This window comes from Aethalodelphis obliquidens, unplaced genomic scaffold (genome assembly GCF_003676395.1).
Source record: "Aethalodelphis obliquidens isolate GAN/ISIS:26980383/991018 unplaced genomic scaffold, ASM367639v1 scaffold9, whole genome shotgun sequence".
Classification (NCBI taxonomy): domain Eukaryota; kingdom Metazoa; phylum Chordata; class Mammalia; order Artiodactyla; family Delphinidae; genus Aethalodelphis; species Aethalodelphis obliquidens.
This window is the reverse complement of record NW_020837953.1, coordinates 30,703,136-30,715,142: the sequence shown is the minus strand read 5'-3', so window position 1 is coordinate 30,715,142 and position 12,007 is coordinate 30,703,136. Positions and strand designations below refer to the sequence as shown.

The window sequence follows — 12,007 nt, the reverse complement described above, 5'->3', positions numbered from 1 at the left end:
GTAGCTGGAGGGCCTCTCTTCCTGGGGAATACTTAGAAGAGGAAGATTAGTACTTTGTCTCCTGCTGCTGCAACTGGTTGGTCTCAGGGTTACAACTAATAATTGTTACCTCTTTCCACTCTCCATTTCAGATTCCCCTTGCCCTCAGCTATCATCTCTGCCAGTCTCAATGGCTTTACTTAGTGGTATGACCTAAACCCTCATTCCTGAGGGATCTGAACCACTGGTTACCATGCTTTTCTCAGGTTAGAGTTTCCAACTTGTCTGTTTACTGTACTGTCAGAATTGGGAAGGAGAATACCAGTAGGCACCAAAGTGGATCATCTGAATTTTAAATATATTTTCATTGTGGTGCGGAATAGCAACCCTCTTTCTGATAATGAGGATTAGTTACCCCTACCAAGATGATAGTTCCTCTTCTTGCCTGATGATCCCTGGATACGAGGACTCCACAATGCCCAGGTGACAGCTGTAGCTTATAGCCTCTTGGGACTCTTGTCTCCTGTGGAAGTGTTCCTTTTTTGGTGACCAAGATCTTTAACTCTGCAGAACCCAGAGTTGCAGAGATAGGAAACAAAAATTCCCCAGGTGGGTCTTTGGGATTGATAATAAACAGGGTATGCTATTTCTACCCATCACCCCCCCCCGCCCCATTTCTCACATCCATGTATTTTTCCTGTTTTGAAGACCACTAGCATATAAAGGTCTTTGATTTGGTGTATATATTGCACCCTGGGAGATGGTACTCTTTTGTCATAAAATACGTCATTGAGTTGGTGCTTCAGCTGTGCCTTCATCAGGCCATTCCAGTGCTCTTTTAGGTTAGCAGATTCTAGGTGGTGTTGTATATATACCACCAGTAGATCCCATGGTCCTGGGCCCTCTCTTGCACTTACTTTACTACAGAGTGGGTCCCTTGTCGTGAAATGATGTTATGTAGGATGATGCTTACTGGTAGATTAAACATTTCCTTAACTCTCATGTACTGTTCACTGCAGCCCTGAGGGCAGGAAAGGCAAATGTACAGCCAGAATATGTCCCTATTTCTTTCTTTTTTTTTTTTTTTTAATTAATTAATTTATTTGGCTGCTCCAGGTCTTAGTTACAGCATGCAGGATCTTTGTTGCAGCATGAGGGATCTAGTTCCCTGACCAGGGATCAAACCCGGGCCATCTGCATTGGGAGCATGGAGCCTTAACAGCTGGACCACCAGGGAAGTCCCCCTGTTTCTTTCAGAATAAATTGTTCACCTTTTCAGGGTGGAAGGGGCCAAATACAGTCAGCTTGCCATCCAAAGGCTGGTTGGTTTCCTTGAAAGATGTCATACTGGAAGCTTTGTGTTTGTCTCTGTTGCTGGCCCTTCGGGCTCTTGGTGGCATCAGTAGCTAGAGCATACTTGGTAAGTAGGACTTCATACTGTTGTCTATGCATAGAGTATATCTCTGCCACATGACCACCTTCTTTCAGGTGCTCATTTTTCTAGCACTGGGGAGGCCATGACAAAAGATGGCTGATGTAAACTGGTTGAGTCATTGTCTACTTGGTTGTTTTGTGCTTTTTTCATGGTAGATGTTCTCTGATGACTGTTAACATGTGATATGAAGATCTTCAAATGTGTCTATTCTTGTATCCTCCCACGTGCCTCTACCTTAAGACCTCCTTCCCCTAATTTTCTTTTTTTCTCCCCCTAATTTTCTAATCATTCTCCTTTTATGCCCCCTGACCAGCACATCAGGACATTTACCTGTGAGTCCACATATATTTTAACCTCAAACCAATTCTTTGTCTGCACAAAGTAGACAGTCTGCCTGAAGCTCTGCCCATTGGGCACTGTCCTTCAGTGCCAACCCCGAGTGAGGCTGTGGTGCAACCACTGTCCATTTTTGACTTGGACCCAGTGACAGCCATCTGTGAAGAAGGTGAGGGTTTTTCCTTTGTCAGCTGGCTGTGAGGGCCCCCCAGTATGGCCAAAGGTATATGCTAATGAAGGGGCACTTTGCAACAATGGTAGATGATATGAGGGTTTGGGCTATCTGCTCATGCTCGTGACTTCTGGTCCTACTTGTGCTAGATACTGGATGTATCACCTTCATCTTAATGCTGAATTATTGCTGGGTCCACCCAACCCTATGACTTGGTATCTCATAGAACCTAGGTCATGGTGGGTGATTCTGGATAAATGGTCACTTGGTGTCACATCATCAGGTGTTCTGTATATGCTAGGACCCAGTAGCATGCCAGGAGTTGTTTTGCAGAAGGCATACAATTTTCCACTGAAAATGGAATGGCCTTGCTCCAGATCCCAGGGGTCTGCATAGTGATTCTCCCACTGGGGCTTGCCATAATACCATAGCATTTGCCAGATTGTTTGCCTCACCATCCAGACCTGCAGAGTCCTTTACTGTTCTGGAAACTGGTAACTTTTTGTGTCACCTGATATAAAAGCCAGAACAGTATTCTTGGGTGTCATGCTTCCCTCTTAATGGTGGGAGGTGCAAGATGCAGTCGGTTACTTGGATGCCTTTACTTGAATGGCATGTTTTATCAAGCCCCTGACGACTGGGCCTATAAAAATTTACTGATGAATGGGTGCCTGAATCTCTGTAGCATTTATCTTTCACCCTCTGGAGTCCATGTGTTCTGTCAAGGCCTTCAGTGTGCTATCCACCTCCTGTTCATCTGGCCCAATTAGCATGATGTTATTAATATAGTAGGTCAGTGTGATATTCTACAAGAAGTCTATATTATCATAAGACTATATTACATGAGACAGTGGCAAAATTGACATGGTCCTGTAAAAGTATGCTATAATCCATTCCATGTGAATGTGAATTGTTGCTGATCCTACTTTCTTGACGGGATAAGAGAAAAAGAACTTATTCCTTCGATCTCTGACAGTGTACTATGCTCCTGGGGCTGTGTTAATTGGCTCTAGCAAAGATACCACATCTGGCATGGCAGCTGCAGTTGTGGCTACTATTAGATTGAGTTTGTGGTAATCTACCTTCCTCCAGGATTTATCTGGTTTCTGCCGGGACCACACTGGTAAATCCTGCATCCTCTGGGGGTGTAGCACTAATTTCTGCCATCTCCCCTCCCTTGCCCCCAGAATACAATATTGTTTTCTTTTGTGTTTATTATCTTGGAAGGTGGGATGGGGCACCCACCTTTAGAGGCTTCCTTCCACTTGGCCTTCTCCAGTATAACTCCTATCCCATAAGCCAAGGACTCACTAACTTCCAGGTATGTCTGTTTCAATTATACATTCAGGGTCCAGGGAAGTGACCACCAGGATGGTTCACACACCCAGTGGGCCCATCGTGAACTGGACCTTGGCCAGGGCTCAGTTTATTTCCTGGTCCTCATAAGTCCATGATTATACTTCCAGACTCCAGGTGTCAATGTCAACCTATCCTTAAAATGTTAGCATTCCCGTTTACGCAGTTTACTGTTAACTGAGTAAATGACCGTAGACAGAGCTGACTACATAATTTGCATGCTGATTACACCTGGATTGAGAATGGGTGAGAGAAATTGCCCACCAAAAGTACGTGGCACTCCTAGCCCAGGCAGGGAAAGGATGGCCAGCTGGGACCAGAGGGAGTGGCCAAGAGGCCGCTCCTGGGAAGACAGGAAGAGGTGGACTGTGTGTGAGCTGAGGCTTCAAGCCCCCAGCACATGCTTCATTTTCCCCCTCAGATTTCACTTATGGAGCAGAAATTCATAGATAAAATTATTAAGAATTTTAAGACAGTGACTGCAGAGCATTAAACTTCAAGTGCAGGGACCTTCTGAGTATGGGGTCCATAAGACCTATAGTATATGGGTCTCTTAGGCCATAGGTTTCTCAGGGAATTGTTATACTTGCTTTGGTGTTGCAGGTTCTTTTCTCTTGGGTACCTGGCCTCCTTCAGTCAAAGGGGTCAGGATCTGAAACTGGCTCATGTTCAGACACTGGGCATGGATTCTGATATTTTTTTATTGAGGGGACTGACCTCAGCATCCAGATCTTCCATCCCTGATTTCTTTTGATGTTACAGATGGAGAAGTGCTCTTATTAGCTGCTTGTCTATTTTGCTTCATAAATACACCATGCTTTATTAACTATCTCTGCAAATCTGTGAGTCGGATTCCTTTGACTGCCACTCTGACTTTGCTGATCTTTATAGTAAGTGTCTCCATCTGGCTTCAGTCATTAAGTACCATGGCCTGGTCTCCTTTGTTCTAGGGTCCTGTCATCACCGTTGCTATCAGTGGCATTAGGGGGGTTTTTTGTTTTATACATCTTTTTCTTTTTTTGGTTGTGTTGGGTCTTCATTGCTGCGCGCGGGCTTTCTCCAGTTGCGGCGAGCGGGGGCTGCTCTTCATTACGGTACACTGGCTTCTCATTGCAGTGGCTTCTCTCGTTGCGGAGCATGGGCTCTAGGTGCGTGGGCTTCAGTAGTTGTGGCACGCGGGCTCAGTAGTTGTGGCTCGGGGGCTACAGAGCACAGGCTCAGCAGCTGTGGCGCACGGGCTTAGTTGCTCTGTGGCATGTGGGATCTTCCCAGACCAGGGATCGAAGCCGTGTCCCCTGCATTGGCAGGCGGATTCTTAATCACTGCACCACCAGGGAAGTCCCAGTGGCATTAGTTTTATAACAAATTCTCTGTGGAGAACAGCTTTTAAACTTCTTAATGATGCTGGTGCCCCTCTCCCCAGCACATTCCTTATAGTATCCTCCCAGCCATTTCAAGGAACGTAATACTTTTTTCTGACCACTTCAGCAAGCCAACTTCACTAAGTGAGCCTTTTAATCCCTTCCTCCCCTGTCTGCCACTGCAGTTTTGTCATTGCTACTTATCATGGGCCATGACTTTTCCAGCTTTTAGGAACCATCCTAGTGATAAGTTCATACCATATTCTGAGGTTTTTGCCAGGGTGTTAAATCCTGTATCTCTGGAGAGTGATCAGTAACTTTATGTTCTGGTTCTGATGTTTAAGCACCCTCAGAATTCACATTTGCTCTCACTTAGCCCCTGCCAGTACATGCTGGCTAAGTCTTGCAGCTCCCTTGGGTTATAATTCCTTTGTGACCTTATCAGGCACAAAATATCTGGGCTGGGTTATGCCCTGACCTACTACTACAAGTTAGGAGGCATGGAGGTGGCAGATCCTGAGGGGACATTGTTTATTGAGCAGGGTGGGGAGGCCTCTGCATCATCTTCAAGTGCGGGAAGAGTGCTAGCTCTTACAGAGATGGTGAGCCAGTTTCGCAGTTTCAAGGGCCCTATTGCATTCAAGATACTGGAGGGGCATCAACTCCCTTGTCTCCATCGCATGTATGAGGGTCTCGTTCTTTCCCAGGCAGGGCCCAGCCGTGGCGTAGCACACCTCCCTTAGCTGAGAGTTAACCTTCCTTGGCGCTCGGCTACTCTGTTGATTAACTCTTGGGCCTGGCCTCCAGCTTTTTCTCTCCTCCTGCTGCCACAGAAAAGAGCCTCTTTATGAATTACCAGGAGGCCCTGGGGTGTTCATATTTCACTTTTTTAAAATTACTTATTGATGCTTACTTACTTATTTATTTAGGCTGTGCCACACAGCTTGTGGGATTTTAGTTCCCAACCAGGGATTGAACCCCGGCCCTTGCCAGTGAAAGCATGGAGTCCTGACCGCTGGACTGCCAGGGAATTCCCCACATTTGACTTTCAGTTGACTGTTGATCACTCTTAGCTTTTTGTTATCTTCTTCTAGAGCATCAGTTAAGTTTAGTAATAGCCGTTCAATTCCATTGTCATTATAGTTATTTCCCCCTTACTCTTCAAGTACCTCATCAATCCAATCAACTAGATCATTCTGTCCATAGATAGATCATCATTATTCACCACTAGTGAAAGTTTAAGAATTGTACCAGCACCTTGTGCCAGGGATTATCTGGTTACCTACCACCACCAGTGGGGTCCTCAGTGCTATCTAGTCTGTGAGGATTCAACTCCAAAACCCCTTCACAGTCCTAATTTTCTCAGATCACTGCCAGCCCCCACTGTTAGTAGGTTATATTCTCTGAAAAGCAGACTCTGAATTGGAGTTTAGTATTCAAATTGTTAACTAAGGAGTGCCCTTGGGATCAAAACTATGAAAGAGATAAAAAAGCAAGATTGGGCAGATTCGATCCTTGTTTTGATTAAGGGTGAGGGAGGTTGAATATCTATACTTATTCGACTTTTTTCAAAATTTTTTTGTTTTATTTTAATACTTGAGCATTCTTAACTTACTGAACTACTTTCTACTTTCCTCAGGTAAAACCAATTCCTTCATTCTATGATATCCTCATATGCTTTCCCAGATGTTTATGTGAGTTTTGTGAGTTTTGTTTGTTTGGGGGTTTTTTTGCATAAAAATTTGGCTTTTTGCTGCTCTCTCTCCTTCCCTCCCTTCTTCCCTCTCCCCTTCCCCACCCCTCCCTTTTTCCCTTTGTCCCCCCTCCCTAAAAAATAAAAAAAAATTTTTTTAACTTGCTTTTTTCCTTACACTCCAGTAAATTCAAGATGGAGATTGGAAAGGGAACTTATATCTGTACCTCAACCCCCTTAAAATAAATCCCAGTTGGCAATGTTCTCACTTAATAAGTTGTACATTTCTATAATGTTCTAGTTTTAAACTATAATCAGTGTTACTGAATTGGGTTTATTTTTTAAGAAATATAAAAGGTGATGGATTTTATGTTTTAAGTATATCATTTACTTTTTTCTCTTTTTAGAAACTATATACCACCTCCCTAAACTGGTTAATAGTGGCATGGAAGATCCATTTGGTGAGTATCACCTACATTTTTCTTAGTAAATGATATTTGTGTTTTATCCTTACCTCCATTAAAGCTTTGAGAATAAATTGATTTTTTTCATGTTTAGTGTGCTAAGCTCTCTAGTTTATCAGTTCTCAAACTTTTTGGCTTCAGGATCCCTTTATACTCTGAAGTATAATTGAGGGCCCCAAAGAGCTTTGTTTGTATGATTTATATCTATTGATATTTACTATATTACAAATTAAAATAGACATTTAAAGATATTAATTCATTTCAAAATAACATTAATAAACCCATTATATGTTACATAAATAAAATTTTTTAATGAAAAATAACTCCCCAAATAAAAAAGAGTAACAAGAAGAGTGGCATTGTTTTACATTTTGCAAATCTCTTTAATGTCTGGTTTAATAGAAGACAGCTGGATTCACATATCTGCTTCTGCATTTAATCTGTTTTGTTATCACATACCCTGTAGACTCTGGAGAATTGACTGATTGGAGCTAATGAGAGTGAAAAGGCAAATAGCACTTTTGTAATATAAAAAGTAATTCTGACATTGCTATGCGTCATCTCTAGTAGTTCCTAGACCACACTTTGAGACCTAATGCTCTAGAATGTTAGTTACTTCAAATACAGCAAAGAACCAGTTGGCAAGTTAAAATAATAAGTTTTAAATTCTGTAACAACATGGTTAAGGGAGTATAAATCTAGATACACAAAGGTTTTGTATCTACCTTTTTGACTAAAAAGTCAGTCACTGTGTATTGAACTCTGTTTTCCTATTGACTGCAATTTCACAGAGAGATACGGTCTGAGATAGTTAGTAGGCCATTTTGAACACTTGTGCCTTGGGGTGTTTATTGAAGCTTTTTGAAAATTATTGATGTTTCTTTAGTATCTGTAGAGTTATATCCGTGCTTTAAAAAGTTTCTCTGTAGGAGAGAAATGGTATTTCTACCATATTTTAAAATTCTCTAAGATGAGACATCTTAGCTGCTTTCCAGGCTTTTATTTTATTTTTTATCATTGTGTTCTGAATCCACAGCATTTTATTTATTTATTTATTTATTTATTTATTTTTGGCTGCGTTGGGTCTTCATTGCTGTGCACAGGCTTTCTCTAGTTGCGGTGAGTGGGGGCTAGTTGCAGTGCATAGGCTTCTCATTGCGGTGGCTTCTCTTGTTGCGGAGCACAGGCTCTAGGCACGTGGGCTTCAGTAGTCATGGTGCACGGGCTTAGTTGCTCTGCAGCATGTGGGATCTTCCCAGGCCAGGGATTGAACCCGTGTCTGCTGCATTGGCAGGCGGATTCCTAACCACTGCGCCACCAGGGAAGTCCCCAGGCTTTTAAACTATTAAGCTACTCACCTTGCCTACATGTTATTGGAAATACTTTTAAAAATTTTTCCTGTGGTCATCTAGAAAGCCCTTTGGGGGAAAAATTCACAATTCCAGTGTCATTGCTGTACAGCTTCATTAGAATTGTTGAACCACAGCTGAAACAAGCCTTCTATTACCTTTTAGTTCCCCCCGATACGATTTAGAATTTTAAAAGTAAAGGTGGTGTGTAAAAACTTAAGAAGGAGCCTTTCCATTATCTTAAGTTGCAGGAAACTTCGTAGTTTTTTAGGTTTAACACATTGTATATCCTTAAATTTACATTAGTCACTATGCTAATGAGTATGTAAAACATTCTTGTACATTGATGCATATTGTACCTCCCACAATTAAAAGCGTAACAGCCAAAAAAAAAACAAACCCACATATTATACACTTGGAAGACTAGTTAGGACGTACTTCCCACTTTATATGCATCAGCAAAAAAAAAAGCAACCAGAGAAAGTTTTCCTTGTTAATAACCTCATTATGCTAGAGGCAGGTTTTGTTTTTGTTTTTGTTTTTTTAAAAGATAGGTACTTTTATTTTATTTATTTATTTATTTATTTTTTGGGCTGCGTTGGGTCTTCGTTGCTGCGCGCGGGCTTTCTCTAGTTGTGGTCAGCAGGGGGGCTACTCTTTGTTGCAGTGCGCTGGGCTTCTCACTGTGGTGGCTTCTCTTGTGGAGCAAGGGCTCCAGGCACGCAGGCTTCAGTAGTTGTGGTGCATGGGCTTAGTTGCTCCGCGGCATGTGGGATCTTCCCGGACCAGGGATCAAAGTCGTGTCCCCTGCATTGGCGGGTGGGTTCTTAACCACTGCGCCACCATGGAAGTCCCAAGAGGCAGGTTTTTTTTTTTTTTTTTTGCGGTACGCGGGCCTCTCACAGTTGTGGCCTCTCCCGTTGTGGAGCACAGGCTCCGGACGCGCAGGCTCAGCAGCCATGGCTCACGGGCCCAGCCGCTCCGCGGCATGTGGGGTCTTCCCAGACTGGGGCACGAACCCGTGTCCCCATCGGCAGGTGGACTCTCAACCACTAGGCCACCAGGGAAGCCCAAGAGGCAGGATTTTCGGTTTGTTTTTTTTTTTTCAAGAGGCAGGTTTTGATTCGAGCATTTTGTGCTTCTTCACCAAATGGGGAAAAGTCTGAATCTCATTTTATGGCAGTGTAACTTGAAGTAGTAGTGTAAAAAAGGTTCCAAGTTTATATTCTACTCACACACAGTTACTGTAGATGACTGAAATTAGGCTCTTTGGGCACCTGGTACAAGTAAGTAACCAGATAGCTCAGATTAATAGCTTGTTGTCTTGCTTTGAAAAGACTGTTGTTGAAAACCTTGCCAGATAAGAATTTCTCCTCTGATTTTAATGACCCTGAATGGCTTCTTTAGGAGTTTGGCTTTTTTCACCCTGTAGTGTACCTTGCATCTAGCTCATCAGTGAAATCCTTATTTTGAACACTAGAGGGCAGTCAGTACTTTATTCATAAATTTGCAGTTTCTTTACAAATTAATTCTTAAGGGCGTTATTTATGAACAATTTGGTGAATCGAGTTGATATAGTTGCTTGGTGACAAATCCTAAAGAACATGTTCGTATGATAAACTAGCGTAACGTACGACAACTCCAAAGGCTTTTATGGGAAACATTTTTTTTTCTGCTGAGTGACCTCCTTACCTCACCTAACTTAAACATAACTTAAATGGAATTTAATCTAATTAATTAAACTTATTATTAAGCTAATTAAATCAACTTAAATTAAATTTAAATATAATTTAAATTTACTAGAGAATACCAAAGGGAAAGTTGCTATGGAAGTTACAGTTGGCTAGTAGTCAGTTGAAATATAAATTAATATGTGCTTTTGATCACTGATATGAGAAAATGTTCGTCTTCTGTGCTAGTGAGAGGATTTTTTCCTCTTATACTTTTATTTATTTATTTATTATTTTGGCTGCATTGGGTCTTTGTTGCTGTGCGTGGGCTTTCTCTAGTTGCTGTGAGCGGGGGCTGCTCTTTGTTGCGGTGCGCAGGCTTCTCATTGCGGTGGCTTCTCTTGTTGCGGAGCATGGGCTCTACGCGCGCGGGCTTCAGTAGTTGCAGCACGGCGGGCTCAGTAGTTGTGGCTCTGGGGCTCTAGAGCGCAGGCTCAGTAGTTGTGGCGCACAGGCTTAGTTGCTCCGCGGCATGTGGGATCTTCCCAGACCAGGGCTCGAACCCGTGTCCTCTGCACTGGCGGGCGGATTCTTAACCACTGCGCCACCAGGGAAGCCCTTATACTTTATTTTTATTTTTTTAATTTAATTTGGTTATATTCCCTGTGTTGTACAATATATCCTTGTAGCTTATTTTATGCATAATAGTTTGTAGGGTTTTTTTTTTAATTGCTCACAAAACATACATATGATAAGAATCTGGTTTATTGAGTTATGGTCCACTCAGTGCCATTTGAAAAGGGAAAGAATTCTGAATGTAAAATGAATTTGTTTCTAAGAAGATGGAGCCCCTGGAAGATGGTTGAGAATTTTGTTACAGTTAGGTTAACTAACAGTTATGTAGATACATTGGAAAAGAATTATTTGTTGCATTCTGAAAATTAAAGTGAGAGATTTTTACCCATCACATTCTAGTGGGACAGACCTAAGGCCTCTAGGACATTTCTTATATGGACAGATGTTTACACATTTTATTATATTATATTCTAAAATCACATTTGTTAATGCCACCACTGATCTCACCAGAAAAGTCTTTAAATATTGGGAAGTTGGCAGGCTCACTCTAGTGGATATGTTTTCCAAAATTAGAATTTTCTCTTGAAAGCTTGACATATATCACTGGCAACAAGTACTGTCAGTTTTATTTGTAGTGACAGGCTCCATTCATTTTTGAGAAAATATCTGTGAAATATCTAAGCTTGAACAAAATAGTTTGTCATTCAGTCTTTCCAGTAAAAGCAGTACTTCATGAAACAAACTGGCCAGTTCAGCTTGCAACTCAACTACACAGGTGCCTTAACTGAAGGTAACCATTGTACTTACCATTTCATCATGCAAAATAGTAAAAAGACACATAGAGGGCTTGAGATTCATTAAAACTAATAATAGTTTTTACGGCTTTATCAAGGATATTCTTAAATTGGCATTATTTTTAACTGTAATTATGTAGTGGTGAAGATTATGCGTCCTACTACAGTTTGGTGCTACTGCCTTGATATGTGTGAAGGTGCCAGCAGTTTTGCTCACCATTGCTTTTGTACCCTTAGTACCAGTGTCAACATGATGAAAAAGGCAACAAATTCTTTAGTATTATTAAGTATATCATTGTACCTCTTGGGTCCTGAAAGGATCTTGGGGGATACCCAGACATCAGTGGACCATACCTGCTTCAGTTTCCTAATTTTCAGAGTCTCTTCTGTGGAAGTCATGGACAGAGTCAAGACTTAGTCCTGGAAATTGTTTTGGGCAGGGCTTCAATCTTGGACACTTGGCAGAAGTATGGTCAGAGAGAGTGAGCTGCTCTGTGGTCTCTCCTAAGTTGATCATGACCTACCTGAAGCTTTTAGGAATAAGTTAAAGAACACTTCTGTGGGTGAAATGAGTGTTCTGAGCTCATTAGGCAGCTCAGTATTTTGAGAAGAAATTCACCAGCATTTAGTCAAGATGAGCTCACCTGGGCACTATCTTCTTATCTTTAAAAAGAGAGTAAATGGCAGCAGAGATCTTGGTGACAATAGCCTTCAGTATGTCTGTTGAGTCACATTGCTCCAATATGGACAGGTGTCTCCCTGTGTGTGGTACACAGCTGTCATCCTGGGGTATTCTTATTCACCTGGGAACTCTGCTTCTCT

The 12,007-nt window shown here is 42.0% G+C and overlaps 1 protein-coding gene across 8 annotated transcripts in view; it reads left to right on the top strand.

Moving 5' to 3' along the window:
• Positions 1 to 12,007, top strand: part of PHACTR4 (phosphatase and actin regulator 4) — a 117,578-nt gene that overhangs the window by 34,128 nt on the left and 71,443 nt on the right. For 4 of the 8 annotated variants that reach the window (XM_027109459.1, XM_027109462.1, XM_027109458.1 and 1 more), the window contains exon 2: positions 6,740 to 6,793. Coding sequence is in view for 5 of the 8 variants with exons in the window: in XM_027109458.1 (XP_026965259.1) it covers positions 6,778 to 6,793 (16 nt within the window). In the remaining 3 variants the exon portion in view is untranslated. Of the gene's footprint in view, positions 1 to 6,278; positions 6,334 to 6,739; positions 6,794 to 12,007 lie in introns of those variants that run through there. The other 4 variants (XM_027109450.1, XM_027109457.1, XM_027109453.1 and 1 more) reach the window with 2 other exon arrangements.